Source organism: Belonocnema kinseyi, chromosome 6 (genome assembly GCF_010883055.1).
Source record: "Belonocnema kinseyi isolate 2016_QV_RU_SX_M_011 chromosome 6, B_treatae_v1, whole genome shotgun sequence".
NCBI lineage: Eukaryota > Metazoa > Arthropoda > Insecta > Hymenoptera > Cynipidae > Belonocnema > Belonocnema kinseyi.
In genome coordinates this window covers 128,494,191-128,515,530 of record NC_046662.1, presented here as the reverse complement: position 1 = coordinate 128,515,530, position 21,340 = coordinate 128,494,191, and the positions used below count along the sequence as shown (strand labels likewise).

At 34.3% G+C, this 21,340-nt stretch overlaps 1 protein-coding gene across 4 annotated transcripts in view; it reads left to right on the top strand.

Annotated features, from left to right (window-relative positions):
* LOC117174080 (pantothenate kinase 3) overlaps positions 1 to 10,555 on the top strand; it is a 267,760-nt gene extending 257,205 nt beyond the window's left edge. For all 4 annotated transcript variants that reach the window (XM_033362763.1, XM_033362762.1, XM_033362761.1 and 1 more), the window contains one exon: positions 9,816 to 10,555. In XM_033362763.1, the coding sequence (XP_033218654.1) occupies positions 9,816 to 9,869 (54 nt within the window). In that variant the 3' untranslated portion in view covers positions 9,870 to 10,555. The remainder of the gene's footprint in view (positions 1 to 9,815) is intronic.
* Positions 10,556 to 21,340: the final 10,785 nt, after the last annotated feature.

Sequence of the window (21,340 nt, the reverse complement as noted above, 5' to 3'; positions counted from 1 at the left end):
ATATCTTCTCTGATCTCAATTTTTCTTTCTTCTGCTGTTACTCCTAGTAAGCGGAGCCATTATACTTTAAAAAATGTTCACTTTTGTAACAGCTCTCGCAACAAAACACAGTAAACTAAAGCACAGTCACAAGAAACACAAAAAAAGATATACATAAGAACGCCTGTATACTGGCCATTATATATATATATATATATGCGAGAAACACCCGGAGCTATCGCACTTTTCGCAGCAACGTCTGCGAAACCATGCTGAACTCCTCCGAAAAAGGTGCTTTGTAAGCGGAACGCCTACTCTACCACAGTTAGAACAAGCGGGCAACAAAGAAAAAGAGGCGACACTAAGACCAACCGCGGGCAGGCATCCAATAGAGGAAGAGCGATGATTTACGACCCGCAGAAACATCAACACCAAGGTTTCTCTCAAGCCTAAAAATCTGGCTGAAATGGATGACGAGCTTCGTGGACATTTTTGCGGAGAATCTGACCTCTGGGCCATCAATCATTGTGTATATAATGCAGCGAGAGCTTTGGCCGATGCGAACCGTAAAACAAAACCAACTTTTGATCAAAGAGACCAAAAGACGAATGCATCAACTTGCTATAAAGATAGGCTGGGCAAGACAGTACGCGTCCCGCATTCAGTGTGTGATTGACTACGTCACATCTGGCAGGAATTTTACCGCCAAGGTTCGAAAGTTCGCGCGCGAACTCCGGACCCGTTATCACACACTTAACAAGTCAAAGCTGTTGACCATCAGGCAGCATATTGTTGAGAGAATACAGATACTATCTGACGCTAAGAGAAGTCTAGAGCGGAGGGAGAGGTGGGTTAGAGAAAATCAACAGTTTCTCTCTGACCCACCTCGACTCTTCCAAAACCCTCCGGCTACTGTCGAACACTCACCCAAACCAGAGGAGGTCGAAGTATTTTGGAGAGAAGTCTACGAAGTGCAGCATAGACTGGACGAAGACTCAGAAAATATAAATAGCTTCAAGGAGTTATGTGTAGCCCTCATAACACCTAATAAAGAATGCCTACACATCACTACCGAGGAGGTGAAAAAAGTATTGAGAGGGATGAAGAACTATTCCGCACCGGGACCAGATTGTATCAAAACCTTCTGGTGGAAGAAGTTTTCTTCAACCCATCAGCATTTGGCCCGTATTTTCACCTCATATTTGAAGTCGGAAGAACCGATTCCGGAGTGGTTGGTGGAAGGGCGCACAATACTCCTGCCGAAAATAGGCAACAGCTGACCCGAAGAATTGCAGGCCAATAACTTGTCTGAATACACTTTATAAGATATTCACACCTATCCTAAATGGTAGGATTGTTCGGGCAATTGAACCTGTGTGTCAAGAAATGTATGAACAACGAGGCTCAAAGAAAGGCGTAGCTGGATGTCGGGAGAACCTGCTCATCGATAGATGTGTCTGTAAAGATGCAGCATTCTACCAGCGTGACCTATCGATGGCCTGGATTGATTATCGGAAAGCTGTCGATTCGACCTCCCATAGACTTATTATCTGTCTTTTGGAAATCTTAAAGGTTCATCCGCAAGTAGTTAGGTGCATAGAGAGATTGATGCCGCTTTGGAAAACTAGATTTACTATCTCATCTAGAAAAAATCGTGTGACAACTAACAAGTTCACCTTTCAGAGAGGTGTCTTTCAGGGCGACACCATGAGCCCACTCCTCTTTTGCCCTACATTATTGCCACTATCTCTAGCACTTCGCCATTCCGACGGGTACTTGTGCGGCAAACCTGCAGATCGAAAGTACAAGATCACTCATGTATTTTACATGGACGATCTTAAGATCTATCCTAAAAACAAAGAGGAACTACATCTAGCTCTAGGGATTGTCGAGCGATATACTAAGGAAATTAAAATGGAATTTGGGTTAGACAAATGCGCCAAGGTTTATTTGAAGCGAGGAAAACTTAATGGCATCCCTGAAGATCCTGAGCTCGTTAATAGAAGCGCTATACGACACCTTCGCGCTGGAGAGACTTATACATACCTGGGCGTGCCACAGAGCCGCATTCAGGATGATCTATGAAGGATACTCTCCGAAGCAGATACAAACGTCTCATCCGACAGATTTGGTTTTCCGAACTGTCGGCGAGGAACAAAGTATCTGCAACGAACATGCTTGTCGTCCCGGTAGTACTCTATTCATTTGGAGTAGTTCCATGTACGAAGAACGAGCTCAGATCCCTTGTTATCGGGACAAGAAAGGTTACGCACATGAACAAAAGCATGCATCTTAAGTCTTCCGTTCCGCGACTGTACATCTCACGCCGTCAAGGGGGTCTTAAAATGGTCAGGAATCACGAAGAAGTGCGCAGAGGAGCGCTTCTGTACAAAGCAGCGGAGGAGGCTGCAGAAACACTCGGACTTGACTTCAATATTAGGGGTGAGCAAAATGCATCAAATCTTATCTATCTCGAGTACTCACTCCTGAAATCCCGGATTAAGAAAGCACAAGAGAAAAACTTTCGTGAACAGCTCCTCGATAAGAGGGTGTACGGTATCTTCCACAGAAATGTGAAGGATCAGTCAATGTCTTGTGAGCTAACGTTTGCTTTCCTTAAATTGCCCGGATTGAAGTCTGGTACGGAGGGTTTCATTTTTTCATGCCAACACGGTGTCATTTCCACCTTAAGATACCATCACCATATTTTGAGCCAAGACATTCCTGATGATAGATGCAGGGCGTGCAATTCACACCCCGAGCATTTAGCTTACATACTATCTAGTTGTCCAACTCTCGCGGGAACGACCTACATTTAAAGGCACAATGAGGCACTAAGAGTGTTTTATTACCATATGTGTCACTCTTACGGCATTAACCTTAATATCGCTCCTCTAAATGCTCCTAGGGAAATCAAGTAAATTGTCGAGAATGGGAAGTGCCGCATATACTGGAACTTTATATTCTCGACAATTGTTTCTGTTTCTCACTCGAGGCCTGACATGGTTCTTCTTGATTTCGAGAAGCGAACCATGTTCGTTATCGAATTTTCGGCACCAGCTGACAAAAACATCATAACCAAGGAGAATGAAAAGAAAGAGAGGTATCGATACCTTATAAGGGAGTTGCAACGATTGTACCCGGAATAATCTGTTAAACTACAAACATATTGATGTATAAAAACGTTCTTTAGTGCTTTTTATTTAATCTGTTAAATTTTAAATACGATATCTCAGTCCGTGTGGATATAGTGAACACCAAAAAAATGCTCATAACCGGGGACTAGTTTGGTCACGTGGTCACGAAGAGCATCCCCTTAAATAGAATATCGATATGTTTCATAAATTCTTTCTTTGTTTCTATTTCAATCACAGTTTTACTCCTTTGAAGCTAGAGTCAATTTTGATTTTTATTAACGTAAAAGGAAATTGTTATTTTAATTTCTGTTTGTGGCTTTTTCTCGTGATTGGTTTAACCTCTGCATTCACATATAAATATCGCCATATCAAATAAAAAATTTTATATCAGGCATAGAACATAGTTATTGCATACATGTAAATAAATCAGTTTCAAATGTAATAATCACAGGCATATATAAATCATGAGTATGTATAGATCATTGTCAATTAAAAATCAATTATAAAATAGCAAGGCAAGTGGAATCAATCGCATTTTCTCTTGTTTTCTCCATGTGAACAAACATGTTTCATGTAGATCATGCTGTAATCCTAATTTTAATACTTCTGAAAATCTTTTATTCCATTTTTCCCGTTAATTTTTAATCCTTATATTGCTCTTTCAAATTTGTATACTTTGTTTTCTCTGGTTTCGTTGCTACACTTTAATTGTTAAGTAAATTTCTTCCTCTCATTTTCCATTTAAGTAGGCTATCTTTACAGCTAATTGTTTTGCTTCTAAGTCATATTTGTTAATTATAGCTAATGCCGATGTAACTAAAGGTAATCTTGATACTGGCACGTAGGCTTCTTTTATTTCGTATTCTTTCCATCTGTTTTCCACTATTTTTCTTTTAAATACCCATTTTAAGTTTATAATGTTAACTCTACGTCCATCCTTCATTGTTGATGGTCAGTTTACCTATTTCTAATTATTGTTTCCCTTTATTGTTCTAAATTCTTCTCTGATTGCTTTGTCCCATTCTAGTTTGTTTTGCATTAAATCTGACGTGTCTCGACTCTAAAAACTTTCCTGATTTTGGATGCTACAATCACGTTGCCGTGTATTCTACTGAAACAATTTGACTATTGATTCCTGGTGCAAAATTATTAGGTGAGGTGTCAAACTCTATTGTTTTGTGTGGTGTTTTGATTTAAATGTGTAGAGCGGATTCTGCTGCTGATTCCCACATGCTCTTATAGGTAATCCCGATTCAAACATCAGTGATCTCATTTTTTCTTGTAATGTTTTATTTAATTTCTTCTGCTGTTTCAGTTAATTGTAGTATATACGGTGGTGAAAATTCTGCTTCTATACCTTCTTTTTCTATTTTTTTCTATTATGTCCCCCACCCCATTAATTCTTTTCCTTGATCTGACCTATTATTACAAACTTTTTTATCTTTATCCTATATATTTCTTGTAGTGCGCAACAATCTGCTTAAATATACTTCGGATTCATCTTCAGTTTTCACTCTGTATGTTCTCGCTAATCTAGTGTAATCGACTATAACAACTATAATAAACTTCTTTTGCCCTGGTTGTGATGTAGGCCTTATTGGTGCCCTTATATTGGTGTGTATTCTTTAAAGCTGCCTTGTGCCCCTATTTCTTTCCACTTTAAATGGTCATTTATCTATTTTTGCCATGATGCATGTTATGCATTTCAAAATTGAATTTTCGAATTTTACGTCTTTGAGATTTTTTTTCTAATTTTTGTACTTTTTAGAAATAATTTGGTGAATTGTGGCCCAAAGCCATGTGCTATAACAATTCATAAAAATCAGTTTCCTTCTCTGAGTTACACATTGTAATCTCTATCTAAATGTTCTTCATCTTCTTCTGAACAACCTTCATCCTCCCTCCCAATCTCAGACACATCTTTTTCTAACCCCGAATCATTGGATTCACATTCTACTCCCTCCGAAGTCAAAATTCCAATTATAATACTATGTGTCTTTGATTATCGATGAATGTGTTAAATTTACTTTAACTCTTTTCAATTCTTTCATTTTTTGTGTTATATTTTTTGGCTCCTTTATCTCTAAAATTCGTTTGTTGCAAATTTCATCTAGATGATTTATAATGATATTTCTAAGTAGGATTTTACGCATTTTTATTTATGAAATCTAAAATTTTATTAAACATAAATTATGGTTCTAAATAACCTATCCCTAAATTCACAATAGATTTTTAGTTAGTTTATAATTTTGTTTGATATATATTTTTGCGGCAATTTTTTTTCTGTATTTCAAGATCGTTTTAATTCATTGAAATTATCTGTGACATCAACTGTTACTTCTAAATTATTTGATGCTTGTCTATTTATATTGTTATGATCATTTTGATCATTCTTATTATTATTTTGGGAAGGAGAAACTACTATTTCTTTGCTTGTTATAGAATCTAATTTATTTGCCTCTAGTACTGTAGGTTTAGTTATCTTTGCGTCCGCAGTTTCTTCTGCCGTTGCCTGTAATGTTATTAGCATCTTATTATTCGCCTTCAAAAACAATTAAATGCTTTGGTGTTTTCGTCTCTTAAGTTTTCATAAACATCACACGCGATGTTACATTTGGCATGGCGTTGTTGGGCTTAATAGTTTTTTATTTTATATTTTGTTTTTAATAACACATAATAATTATTATTAAACACTAGTGGACACATGGGAAAGAAATCGGTTAAAATAGTTCGACAGCTTTTATGAACAAATTCATGGACGTGAAGGAGGCTAGAGAAGTATGCTAGGACAGAAAAGTATGGCGACAAATAGTTAATGAAAAGAGTGTCTGTCAAGTGAATGGCGCCTGAAACAAAAGACCTTGAATACTAATGGACCCAAAAGTGGGAAACCTCACATAACGACTTTGTGGGGCTCTTCACTTGGGGTGAGTGCTAGAGAGATTAATTGGCAACTAGAGTCGGGACAGTGTTGCGTGGCCTTATTTACGTACAACGCCAAAGATGTCGCAAAAACTGACCATCATCTTTTCAATAAAAAAAAATCTTTTTAATTAAAGAAGTTTCTATGCTTATGTATATTTATCCTCAAAATTGACAGTGTCAATCGTCTCGGTTAGACCCCGCGCACAGCAAACGGGGAAAAATCAAGAAGGTGTAACTTTGCATATGCACTATAATTAATGGATTTATCAAAACTGGACAATTTAATATTTAGAGACACTTTATACATTATATATGTTCAGTATGTTTAACATATTCTTTTGTATCTTGCCATTTCGTGAATGTAAACTCATGATATTCATGTAGTTTCATTCAATATGAATAGTCTATTTCGACCTGCCCCTGCTCCGGCACACGAACCTCATCTCCGTCAGACATCACGCACAGCAAATGAGAAGACAAGGCGGCCGTGCACGTGCGATATGCCATAAGCGCGTCAAAAGTGACCGCTAAAATAATAAATACATACAATTATTGTATTTCTTACTATTTTTGTCTGTACTGTTTCTTTGCCGTAGCGGAAGAAACCTCTAATCTCTGATGTGCACTTAGAGTATTGTTTCTATGTTTTCACGTAAAATCCTCTAAAATCTCTAACGTCTGTTGTATATAGTTTTTTTGTTTCTTTCTTTCTACAAATAAACCTTTGAACACTCAAGTCTCTCGTGTATATAAATATCTTTTTTCGTTTTTTTTCCACAGAAACTTTTGAATCCTCTAGCCTCACTTATATAAAAATATACTGTTTCAATGTTTTCACAAAGAAACCTCTAAGCTCTCTAGTCTCTCTTGTTTATAAATATATTGTTTCATTGTTTTAACGAAGAAATCTCTCAACTCTATAATCTATCTCGTGTATGAACATATTGTTTCTTTATTTTCATAAATAAACCTTTAAAAACTCTAACCTCTACTGTTTCGGGGCATGGCGTGAAGTTGACAGCTAGCCTGGTGGCTGATTTTCAAATACAGTTATAAGACACACACAGGGCATGTCAATTTTGTCTGAACTTTTTCTCATTTCGTAACGTATTTCGTAAAATTTAGGGTCACCATCATCAAGACGTAGACCTTTGAAAACCTGGTATATCTCGAGGATTCTTCTATTATGTCAGAATTTTGTGTAAAAAAATAAATTTGCAAACGATTCTAACCATTCAAATTCTGCCGTCTGCTACTCACTGATTTCTTTCTTTCTCAAAATTCATATTTGTCGTGAAATAATCATTTCCTCAATACATTTTTTGATTTTTCAACATTTTATTAATCCGTGGATCTCGCAAAACCCCGGATATTCGACAAGTTTTCTTTCTTTCGTTCGCAACTCCTTCGGAAAAAATATATATTGAGTCAGTGCCCTACCTATAAAAAAAATTCAAAGTTGGATTTAACCAACACCCTTAAGCCAGATTTTCGTGTCGATTTTTTGGGAAATTGACTTGTAGTGCAAATAAAATTTGAAGCGAGAAACGTAGTCGATATAAATTTCAATAATTCTGAATCAATGTTTTAACATTTCTTTGAGCTTAGAATAGCATATAATTCTATTTGCGCCAAAGGGGGCTTCCATAGAACACACGATACAATTTTTGTCAATTTTTGACCCCCTTCCCCTCACCCACCAATAAAAAGTTATGAGTCGTAGCAACCACACATGTGGTTATGGCCAGAATTTTCTTGTCTGGACTCGTTAACTAATGCAAACAAACAAAAAGACTTGAATAAGGGGCACGCGGTAGTGGAGAGAAGAGCCACTTGACTGAACTCGATTCGGTTCGCTGGGATTGAATTTAGGACTCCGCGCTCTATTTCAAAAAAAGATTAAGCTTTTCGTTTTATAATTATTTTTTACATCTGAATATAAAACCACGTGGCTCGAACTCGTACCCCCCCCCCCCCCCCCCCCACACCCTATGTGGACCAGCGTGGCCTTTCTTCGATCCCTCTCCCCCTAAAGCAACCACGCACAGTACATTTAATTCATGTTTTTAAATGTAAAAAGGTAAACAATGTATTCAATCCTCTACTTTGCGGTTTGAATGCATAATATTTCCTCGTAATCGCCTTTTCCCATTTCAATCATCTATTTGCTTCAGATCGAACCGTGAAATGATAAGAAGATTCTTTATTAGGGACATCGTATCCCGAATTACAATTCGGTACCATGCACCTGTGTCCAACCATTTCCAGTTAGTACAAACTTTCACTAAATAATTATAATCAATTTTTTACACGCGAGATCACTTAATTATTGTAAATATAACATTTTTTGAATAATAAATATATTACAATTCTATAAGAGCATATAAGGAACAATGTTAAACTGTGTAGAGGCAGTAGTGGCGTTCTCTGTCGGATCTTCTTTATACTACCACTTAAAAGTATATATTTAAGGATACCTTCTTAAGGAGTCGGATAGGGTTGGCACTACTAATAACCGTACACAGAATTTTTCAATGTACAAAAAAGTCTAATCTGAAAAATTAATGTTTTCAAAAGTTATCATGCTCACAGTCATACGTACATACGGCCATACAAGAATACATAAATATGCACATAAATACATATAAATTCGTAAAAAACCTGTTTTTCGGTTTCAGGCGGTCTCAAAACGTAGACATTTTACAAAAACGTTCTCTTATTAGAATGTAAAAATGAAAATTTCAGAAAATCCTTTACCTACAGTTCTGAATCCTCTTCCTCAGTGCTAAGTCCGCTCGAATACGAAATTTCATCCTCTGGGTTGTCGGTACAACTTTAAGAGTTTCTATTATACACTTATAGAATCAAACATTATGTTAAAATTTAACCGGGGTTGTCCATTACAAAATTCGTTTGATAAAAGTATATTCACGCCAAGAAAATATATTAAATAAAATCGATACAAAATGTGTCACACGTCGCGATGATAAAATCTAGCTTGCTTTATACTTTTTATACTGACAAAGATGTTTGTTTGGTGGAGTAAAACTTCATACCGTGTCTTAACTATGTGTTAATGGTTGTAACCTCTCTGACATATTTCCTGTCACTTACGTCGTAGCCTTGTTATCTCTGGTTTCCACTGTATGGCGCTAGCACTGAGCCAAAATTCTTACAGTTACGGACGAATAATGCTTATACTGCTGTTAAAAGAAAATGTGCTTGAACTTGCCTTTTCTCCATGTAATTCACATGTATTATAATTTTTAAAGTTTTTAACGCTGAAAAAATAAGTATTAGAATTACTCCGTGACATTCTAATGGAAAATTTCTCGTAGAATCTGAATTTCAACAAGTTAAATGTGTATATCTTGCTGTTTTTTAAAGTTCTTTTGCAAAATACGGAAGGGATACTATAATCATACGTTGTAGCGTACCTTTTCCCTTCATTTGGTCCACCAGGGTATAGATGTAAATTAGCCTAATGAGGATAGCGGTCTGCTATCCAAACGCCGCATTAATTACGTATATTCAATTAAGTCTGGAAGAGTCTTAAGGTATAGAAAAAAAATTTATAAATTTTTTCCATTTTGAAACATTCTATAAATTATGAGTTGTTTGATTTTGTAGGTTTAAATTAAATGATTTAAATAACCCAGGAAAATTTTTGGAAAACAAAGAAAGGACTGCAGATTTCTTCTGCGTCTTGAGTGGTCACTCTGCTTTGCTTATTTTTTTTTCTTCTAAAAGTTCGCTATTTTTGTATGATTATAGGGCTACTTTGGAGCAGTGGGATGTCTACTGCAGTTCAACGGTTATACTGGTTAAAGGTGCTAGGAAGTCAACTGCAACGTAAGCATCATTCCAGTCAAAGTACTGAGTTGGAGAAACTTATAAGATAATTAAATTAATATATTTATTTTAAATATCATTTCTAATCTTTCGGGAATCCGTGCGTCGACTTCGTGTTACGATTTACATCTACTAATATAGCATAGAACAAACTTTAATGGAATAAATTGACTTCTTCAATTGCCTTTCGGATGATAAGCCAGAACACCACTCAAAAAATATATTTTTGACAATTAGCCTAAAGATTATTTTCTGTCTTTGGAATTTTTTAGCGAAAGGCGCTTGGATATGGTACAATAACTTATTTCCGATGGATTGTCGGGACTATATCTACCGAAATTGAATGACAAATAGGCAATTTGAAATATAGTTAAATAAACTTTAGAATAGTTTGATCTATTTTTCCTACTATCGAAGCTTTATCTAAAAATTTTGATTTGGTAAAAACGAGGTTTCGGTTAATCCAAAAAGTGTGTTTCTAATATCGACTGTACCATGCAATGAGGAATCAAGTTCTGGTAAACCTATATGAAGACCAAGTTACGGTTATTTCGTACGAAAAATCAACTTAGACTTCCTATATACATGAAATGAAGTCTCTTTGTTGGCAGTTCGAATCTTTCAAATAAAATAAATAAACTCTAGACAGAAGCATCTCCTTATCCCCCGTGTAACATTATTTCACCAACCCGACCGTACACAGCATGCAGTGTTTATTATTAAAATTTATTTATTACATTATAACTAGAAATTAAATTTGTGCTACACTGTGAAGAACTCGCGCCATGACAAACGCGTATAAATTTGGAATGCTTGAATAAACTTGATCAAAAGATCTCTTTTAGATCACAGTATTTATGTGCTTCTTCATATTCTCTATTTTCTACTTAATTAAGCATAATTAAAGAGTAAGTTGCTCAAAGCCCTGTAGGCTTTGCGGTACGCATTCTCATCGTGACAGTCGCGATACGTGCTCGGATTTTGACAGACATTTGTAAATGTATATTATCCGAACTACCTTAAAATAACTAAAAAATGGCTACCATTTTTGAAGACAATTTTCTTTATCTTGCGTTGTTATGTTAAAAATTGATTTAGGATACGAAACTTCCGATGTTCTGCATAATACTTTGGATAAATGAAAACAAAATGACGAGCATTATTAAAAAATGTTTAAAAGAAATTTTGTAGGATTTTTTAAAAGCTATAACTTCTCTTCGAGACTTTTTTCTTATTTTGTGTCATTTAGTTCGAAATTTGTTTGTTGTGGTGTCAAATTTCGGATAATTTTAATACTTTCTCAATCATAAATGATACAAATGTATTATACTATAACAAATTTGTACCTCTTTTTCGGATGAACTACTTTTGTCTGTCAATTTGTTTTCTTACCTTTTGTCATTTTTCCACAAATTCTGTATTTTTATTTTTAATGTCATTTTCATGATTAAAACCAAACCTACGCGTCCTATAAATTTGAAGCTCTTTTTTGGGTAATCAATTTTTATTACATAATTTTTTTCGTAACAAAATGGAATTATTTATTATTATTGTTTGTAATCAAAATTTGAATTTTCCATTTTTCAAGAACATCTACAAAGTTGTTCTGCTCATCTCGTAGGGCTTTCAAAAAGCCATTGTTTTCCTTTTATTGACTTTTTCAAATCGTGTGCTGTTTGGCTTAAAATTTTGATTTTCGATTGATTTTTAGAATTCAATAAATGCTATAACTCTGATAATTCTCTTTCTATCGAAACAAATTATCATGGTAAATTTTTTGTCTTTCTGAGTAATACGAATAGCTGTACATAAAGGTCGATTTAATACGTTCATTTTTATTAGAGTTATCGTGTTTACGGACGGCCGGACCATTAGACGAAATTGATAATGTTTTCTACTCTACTCAAAAGTACCCAGTTCTTACTATTATTGATAGACTGCACGTTTTAGTTGGTCCGGAAACCGCTTGTACCTCGTCAAAACCTTATGCCATATTCGAGGCTTTTTATCTATTAATGAAAAACAAGCAACGCCAATGACCATTAAGGCGTCGCAATTACTGCACGGTAAGGGCACAAATCCTACAAGAGTTTATACAAATACAATACTAAATTCAGGTAAGTATGAATCAACCGAGTGTTCGAGTAAACATCTCTGTGCATTTTGTTCTTTTAGAGAAAAAAATTCTTCAAAATTCTAAGCGCGGAAACACTAAGTCAATTTGGAAAGTCTGAAAATAACCCCTAAATATGTGGAATGAGATATGCGAAAAAAATTAATGAGGTACTCATAATTTAAAAATCTCATTCGTTCTTGTGCATCTCGTTCGTTTTATATTATATTCGCAGTTGAAAATCACATTTATGTAATTAATTTATGAAAGCTGAAATTATTTTGTAGCAAAGTTTTAGTTGCATTTTAGTGTGAGTCACTATGAACCACACATTGGCAAGTAAAAAAAAAATAATTATAATTTGTTTCCATTTTTTTAAATTAATTTATTTGAATATTTGTTTCACAAGCGAATAAAAGAAGTTTAATGCAATACTGACATATACATTTTTTTAAATATGTGTAAATGGAATTAGAAAGTTCGCATTAAAAAAAAAAGTAAAAATTTTGCATCCGAAAAAATATGTCCGCTTTGAGTTGAAAACAATAAAATCATGAACAAAAATCACGTAGGTGAGTGCACGCATAGCTTGTGAACACGAGCAGGAAAAAGCACTCACACGTTGGGATAGCGGCCGCGACACGCTGGGGCAGCAGCTCTCTTAAAACGATAAAACATTTATCTCTCTAAAAGAGTTTATGCAACGTTCTCCCATTGAGCACGACTTCTCGAGAGAGCAGCTAATCGAAATTTCTTTACGTGTACTTAAATTGTAAAAACAAGAATAACATAAGTTTTGTACTAAAAAATCATTATTTTCATTATGATACTCACGAAAATAAGTTGCCAGTCCACTTATAAATTTTTATAATAAAACAAATTTAGTAGATTTTGTAAGTAATCAGGGTGCCCAGCAAGTGAGAAAGCACAAAAGCGATAATAGTACGAAAATTACGAGATTTAATTTTTCAAGCGGAAATTTTTTCTCCTACAGAGTAGGATATAAACTTACTTTGTAGTTTGAATGATCGTATTTTTATTAACTTTCGTACCAAAAAATTCAAAATGGCTTGGGGTTGTTCAAATGATTCGGAAACGTAAAACATAAGCTTGATAATAAGAAAGGGAAGTTTTGGCAACCGAAATTGAAATTAAAAAGAAAGAACGGCTTGAAAAAATACTAGGTTTGTTTAGTTGATCTGTACGCAAGTAGAAGTTTATAACTAACAAATAGCTAAATATCATGACTTGCGCATTATCATAATGCATGTGAGAAAATGATTATTTTAATAATGTAAATGGTGGCAGCTCATAACGACGTAAGGCACTTTTTTATAGTACAGTAAACTTCCACCTATGTTTCCCGCCGTAAAACGTATACGCTCACGAATGTCCCCCCCTGGAGGGGCAACCACCTCTACCGCGAATCGTCAGGATATTTGTGTCCAGAAACGTTCATTGGCTGCCTCGGCCTTGTATCGATACGCCCACTGTAAGCAAATTTTCCAATTGCGCATGCGCCAAAAAGCGCATATCTATTTTGAATCAATAAATATAGACTATCAATAATAATGCTTTTAGGCATATGCGCAGTTAAAGCAGTCGCGGTCCGTTAGCGTGCGATTGATTAGCATGACGGATTTTTCATTTCCTTAAAATTGTACAATTTGTCAACTAAAAATTAATATAATAGAATCAAAAACCGACCTAAATATTTCACGACATATTGAGTATTGCAGCATGACCTTACGCCCTATTAGCACAGAATCTTGCATCAATATTGCATTCATATTTTCTGCAACATCCGCAATATTGCAAGAAATATTGATGCAACATGGATACAATATGATGATGGCCGCTTTTTGAAATATTCGGACGATGGTTTTGATGATCGTAGAGCGCATAACGATAGGTAGATGTCACTACTCGCTAAGGTCTAGTAGAGTGGTGCGGTGGAAATCTGCAGTACCGGCCCCATTACAGATGATAAGTCAGCGTGCTGCCTTATCGACTGAGCACAGTGCATGGATCGTTGTTCTGCGAAAATTGATAGATGGCTCTGACTACCATCTTTTGGGAATAACCAGCCCCCTGCAGCGACAGTACGTTAGAGTTAGTTCACTAGCGTGCAAAGCAGATGGCGCTGGTAGTCTGTACAGCAAATTTTAACATGGCAATCATAGGCAAAATTATTTTGAAATTAACTTAATTGATATTATTCGTAATGACAATCGGTTTTCAAATAATTTTCAAACTCAGGAGAAAAATTAAACTTATAATTATACCAAATGTTATTATAACCTTCCAAACTTGTCTATTAAAATTATATGTTTTTTGGCGAAAAATAAAATTGAAAAAACCATGGGAGTAACTAATAATACATATTTTATTATATATAATTACATGAAGATAGTGCAAAATTCATTACATAATTTTTATTCTTTAATTTTTTCAAATTTATTTTTCGCAAAAATACTTCATATAATTTTGATAGAAAAGTTCGGAATTTATTAATAACATTCGGTATAATTAGAAGTTTAATTTTGTTTGTGGATTTTGCCTACGCAAAACCCATGTCTTTGCCTACCCTGACGGACCGAAGTTTCGAATGAGATCTCTACAAATTACCCGTAAAGACCCCATAGGGTCCCCATTCGGTTCCTTTTTAAAAAACTAATAAAAAAACGGCAAGATCAACTTTTAAACTGTTGAAATTCGGATTCTACGTCAAATTTTCTGCTGAAAACTCACGGAGTAATCACAATACTTTTTTTTTGCAGCTTTAACAATTTAAACAAATGCCATCAACTTCTGCTGAAGGTGACTTCAAGCGCATCCATAATAGCTCAAGTGGTATGTTGCGCGCGAAGTTTAAAAATAAAATTCGATCTCATTTGAATCGCCGCGTTGTTGTCTCAGGTTTCCACTGCGTGGCGCTAGTATCCAGACAAAATTCTTAAAGTTACCGACGGAACGCTTAATAACTGCTACTAAAAGAAGAGGAATTTGAAGCCACCTTCGTCCCATGTAAATGGCAGGTATTTTATTAAATTAAAATTATTTTTTGAAAAAAAGATCGTACTCCATCTTCATTCCATTGGGAATCCGTTGGGAAAGTCAGGTACTTTTCCATTTAAGCTACTAGAGGGATCAGAATAAGAACTCTTAATTCAAGAAAATAACGCTAATTTTTACCTAGGTGTTAATTTTATTTTTTTAATGTTTTCAACGCTGCAAGAAAAAGCATTGCGATTACTCCGTGAGTTGATAATGCAAATTTTTACGTAGAATCCAAATTTTAACAATTTAAAAGTTGATTTTGCTGTTTCTTTTTAACTTATAAAAAGGAACCGAACGGGGGCCCAATGGGGTCTTTACGGATACTTTGTAGAGGCCCCATCCGGTTCTTTCAGGCCGCCAGGGTATGCTTCACTGGGGTGAAAAATTTATTGAATGGAAAAGGAAATGAGAACAACGACAGTGTGCAAATAAGTAATTTATTAACAACAGCAACCCTATATTACAATAACATATGATTCATTTAAATTAATTAATTCATTATTCGCAGGACTAACTAATAATCCAACAGCCATTAACACTTCTGTATGCACTAAAGTTGCGACACATTAAAAGTCCCCTGATTATTAATATCAAGGTTACTTTTTTTAAATCTGATGCAACAACTTTTTTAAACAATAACACTATTTTTTATAATAGAAATGTTCTAAAATTATTTTCGAAAAGTTAATGTAGAAAGAAGACTTTTCTGCCTTAACAAATTTTTTATGCAACGACCCCTCTTCAAGTTAGAGCGTTATAAACAATGGAATTTGCACTACAATTGACATATTTTGGTTACATATCTCAGAAACTATTGGACCGAAAATTTTCGAAAAAAATTCAAATAATTTTTCAGGTCACTTGTTCCACTCCTTTTTTAACAACTATGTGAGCAATTTTTTTAACTTCTTAACAAAACACTTCGTTATTTTCAAATTTTTAAATTTATCTGCTATATCATCAGAGATTGTACCTTACCGACAGTAGATCAACCCTCCAAACCATGAAGGCAGAAGAATCTACACAATATCGATCAAGTTAAGAATCTTCAATAACAGAAAATGCTTAACGTCTTAATAATACTAGATGGAAAATAATATTTTTAAATTAAAATTAAAATTATTTCTTGAAAAAAAGATCCTACTCCATTTTCACTCCATTGGGAATCGAACCACAAAACTTCTGATTTCCGGTCAGGTGCTTTTCCAATTAAGCTATTAGAGGGATCAGAATATTTCCATCTAGTCTTATTAAGACGTTAAGCATTTTCTGTTATTGAAGATTCTTAACTTGATCAATATTGTGTAGATTCTTCTGCCTTCATGGTTTGGAGGGTTGATCTACTGTCGGTAAGGTAGAATCTCTGATGATATAACATAAATTTAAAAATTTGAAAATAATTACTTGTACCACTAACACCTAGCTAAAAATTAGCGTTATGTTCTTGAATTAAGAGTTCTTATTCTGATCCCTCTAATAGCTGAATTGGAAATGCACCTGAACGAAAATCAGAAGTTTTGTGGTTCGATTCCCAATGGAGTGAAGATGGAGTAGGATCTTTTTTCAAGAAATAATTTTAATTTTAATTTAAAAACACTTCGTTTACATTGTACAGGCTGGGTGCTATATCTTTTTTTACTCTCAAATTATCGTTCTTTTGTTAATAACAATTTTTGTCAACAAAATCCTACATTTATCAAATCTGATTTTTTATTCGCGTTGCTTGCATCAGTCATAATGAAACACGTTTTTCTCTCTTAAATTTCCCTTTAACTAAAATAATTTATTCTTTGTAGCTTTATAAACAATTAACAAATTCTTAACATTAGGATCAAATATAGGAAAGATGACAGTTTTCTATGCATGTGATTCAAGGAATGCGAATGAAAGGAGCAGATTATGTGCATCTTGTTGTGACAGAGAGAAAGATTATAAGAAACCCATAAGGTACACAAGTTTAAAATATCGAAAATCTTAACGGTACAATTGCACCTGGAGCACACCAAACATGATTTTTCAATTAATTGTTTATAAGGCCATATTTAACAAATGATTTTAATTAAAAGAAAACCTATAAGAGTCTAACTGTTTGTTTCATACCTAATCTTGAAAACACGTTCGAAAACTAAAGCAATATAAAATATCCGTGATTGTTTAGAAAAATTGTTATCCACAAAAACGCAATTAAGATTTTTCAGGATTTTTGTACACAAGTTATACCACCGACCTTGTACAATATGCACAAAGTCTTTTATGAAGAATAAAAAAACATGTATACGCAGTTGTTAAAAAAGGACCATTTATAATACTTATGCAGGGTGGACACGCTGGGGCTTACATACATGGCGAGTTGAATGCTACCCGAATTGCACAACAGCTGGGAGAAGCCATTATACAGGGGTATTTTCATATTTCACGCCTTTAAAGTTGCATTCGGATCGGCCATTCGGCCAAGTCCGTGCATCTTCGGATCAAGTTTATGATAGTTTCCATGGTTGCGTTCGAAACTTCAAACGGTTATGTTCAGATTCACATGTTTGCCCCATGGACATAGGAAACACGAGACTAGGCATGCCATTCTAACTTGAGCGAGCGGGGTTGAATCCACGGGAGGGGGGAGAATTCCATGAGTGGGAGAGCTGCCATCTTACGATGTGCCACTTGATTATGCGCACGAGCATTTTTGCCGGCAAACTTTGCATGAAAATATAAAAATGTGGGCGCTGCCATGTTTGTCGCGAGACATCAAAAGATGGCGGACCTCCCCCTCATTGCATCAACCCCGCAATGACATGCCGAGTCCCGTATTTCCTATGTCTATGGTTTGCCCTAGTCTCCATCAGTAAATGTTGGCATTGTCAATTTAAAGTTTACGCATGTAATATTTCATTCACTTTATTTGAAACATATCCTGTCTGTTCATAACATACCTTTTTTATGCAGTAAAAATAAGCGTTAAACACCATTCACTCTTCGCCCACTGGAAGCGCAGAATATTATTACTATTTTATAGTATTTGTCACTTAGCAGCCATTCAATAATGTTATTGGCACATAAAAAAATGACGTTTACTTCTCAGTTCACATGTCTCACTTCATTATTAATTAAACACTTTTATTATTTGTAATTACAATATAACATAACCTGTATTGTTTTGACACTTGTATCCGTTTGAAGTTTCGAATGCAACCATGGAAACTATCATAAACTTGATCCGAAGATGCACGGACTTGACCGAATGGCCGATCCGAATGAAACTTTAAAGGCGCGAAATATGAAAATTCCCCTGTATAATGGCTTCTCCCCTGCTGTTGTGCAATTCCCGTAGCATTCAACTCGCCATGTATGTAAGCCCCAGCGTGTCCACCCTGTATATTAACAAAAGTTGTAGCTCCACCGAAAAACTTGAAAACGGGTCGTTGCATGAAAATTTTGTTACGACATACAAGTTTTGTTTCTCTATGAACTTTCCGAAAATAACTGTACAAAAATTTTATCATAAAAAATAATTTAATTGTTAAAAAACATTGTTTCCAAAATTGTTGCATCAAATTTTGAAAAAGTGACCTTGATATTCATAATCAGGGGACTTTGCGTACTTTTCAAGCTACAGTTACTGCGTCCCACTTTCAGTGCATACAGAAGTCTTACTGGACACTTGATTATAATCAAAATAATATTTAAATTTAAAGAATTAAATGAAGAAAGTATAGTTTTTATTTAATTTTCTATACTCCTACGGAAGTATAAGAAAACAAAGAAGATATCCTTCAGTGTAACATAAAAGATCGGCATTTTTATTAAAATACAGCAGTTTCGCATTCATTTTTTATATTTCTATGAAAGAATTTTTAAAAATAAATATATCTTTTCACTTTAACATAAAATGTTCCATATTGTTTATTAAAATACAATTTTACTTTGTGCAATTTATTATTTAAACAAATACAACGTCAAAATGAGACATTTTAAGAATATTATTTTTTTCTCCGAAGAAAGCACTTAAGAGAAGTCGCTATCAGTCAGAATTATTGCAGATATATTTAAGAAATACGAACTTTAGGTTTAAGATTTAATTTAATCATTATAAGCAATTTATGTAAACAATTATTTTCATATGGTACTCAACCACAATAAAAACATTTATCTTGACTAAAAATGCCTAAATATCTCGTAGAAGGAAGAAAAATAAGCATAATTTAACAATTGTTATTATTATAAAAATTCTAATAAACAATTTGTAATATTTAATTTTAATTTTTTCAAAGTATTGATTTCCTGATCTGCCAACGTTAAAATTAATGCAAAATTATAAATACGAGTATCTGTAGGAAAACAAAAATGTTAAATATTTATATTGTTAATAACAATATTATCAACAAATTCCAAAATTTAGCGTTTTCCACCGGGAAAAAGTATTTTTTCTGCTCAGTTATGTTGCAGTTTTCTAGGTGCTTATAATTCATTAAGAAAATGTGGCAATAAATCGTTATTGTTATTATTATTAATAATATTTTAAATACACACAGCTGTTAGCGCATTAATTGCACCAGGTTACGTCATTCATCCAAATTGAACGGGAATTATTCATGATTCCCTGCCTTTTTACGTTTTGATACAAGCCAACGTAAGTCATGCCCAAGACGATAAATCACAATAAACCCTTTGCCTCTACTAAATAACTATACGCGAGCTTTGATACGTGTAGCGTCATGTATGTGCATATCATTCGTTTGATCACATGTAGTCCAGAGAAAATTCATCCACTACAGATACATGTCATTGCGCCCTAACTGTAGGTCTAAGAAACGACATAAGTACCTATATATGACATCTGCCTACAGCCAGCTGAGCTACGCTCGCACTTAGAGAGCAAATTACAAAAAGGCTCTCATTAAAATCCGTTGGCTAACCAACTCATCAAAACACAAAACGTTCATAAACAGATGCATTTTCTTTTTATGAATGGTGCATGATTTTCGGCAATATTTTGGGGTTGAAGAATTATATTTGGACTAACGTGATCAACAAATGATAAGACACATTCAGTACTTTTACACTTTACAAATTCTCATTATATGCACCCCAGTCAAGAATTAATTGACAATATTAACCAAAATGTTATGTTCAGATTACCTTTTGAGATTTTATTATTGATTCACTTTTCACTCCTTCTCCTATTCGGTTTACAATAAAATTTGGAGAAGCGATTTAATCTCGGGGTTCAAATTTCATCGCAAAACTTAACAAACTGCCAAATGTTTGGAAATTTAGTAAAATAGCGGATTATTGTGAAATAATCCAAACTTCTAATATAAAAAATGATTAAGAATGATTTAAAAAAATATATGTTTCAGATGCAACCGTGTTAAGTCTTCAGAAGTCACTTTAAGTATACTGAAATACCTCTCAATATCGTAACGTACTTTGAAATATACAGTATTTATCAAGATTCTGGATTATCACGAAATATGTAAAATATCCTGAAGTACCTTGAAGTACGTGGATTATCCTGGCACAGGGTAAAGGGGGGCAGCGCCAACCTGTGGGGCAAATGTGATTTTCCTTATAGCATAGCTATTATTTAACAATTTTAGTTCTACTTTGCATCAAATAAATCTATTTCATCAGAGAGATTTTGTTACTTACTAAAATCTTGAAAATTGACGTTGCAAGAGAAAAATTATACAGAAAACAGTTTTTACCACAAAAGAATGGAAGTTTCGCTGACAGAAATATAAAGTTTTCAACTGTATTGACAATACTTCCCGTATAAAAATTTGATATTTTGACAGATAAAATAATATCACACAATCTAATTATATTAATTAGACGTAATTCAAGTCCAAAATATAATATATCTCATAAATAAGTGAGACTTGGCCAGGGGGGCAAGCATGACGAAAATAATATTGACAAGTGCTTAGGTGAAACACGTGTAACAAGTTTCGTCGATAAATGATTGGCAATGTAGAACAGCAACTTATCTTGTGGGCTATATGGAAGAAACTATTAAATATTATTATTATTATCAATCCGGTCGGTATGCAGTTGTCTTGTATTGGTACAGTAGAAACATTGCGTAAATTCCGTTTCCAGTAAAATGTCAACGAATAAGAGGTTATATTACAGCTATCTCTATTTTTATTCAAAATAACTTATTCTTCTTGTTGGGCATCTTTAAAGGTAATTTTTCCAGTACATAAAATATCACAGAAGCAAACCATCATATTTTCTTATCTTTAAATGTTTTGATTTTCATAAAAAGCTGCAG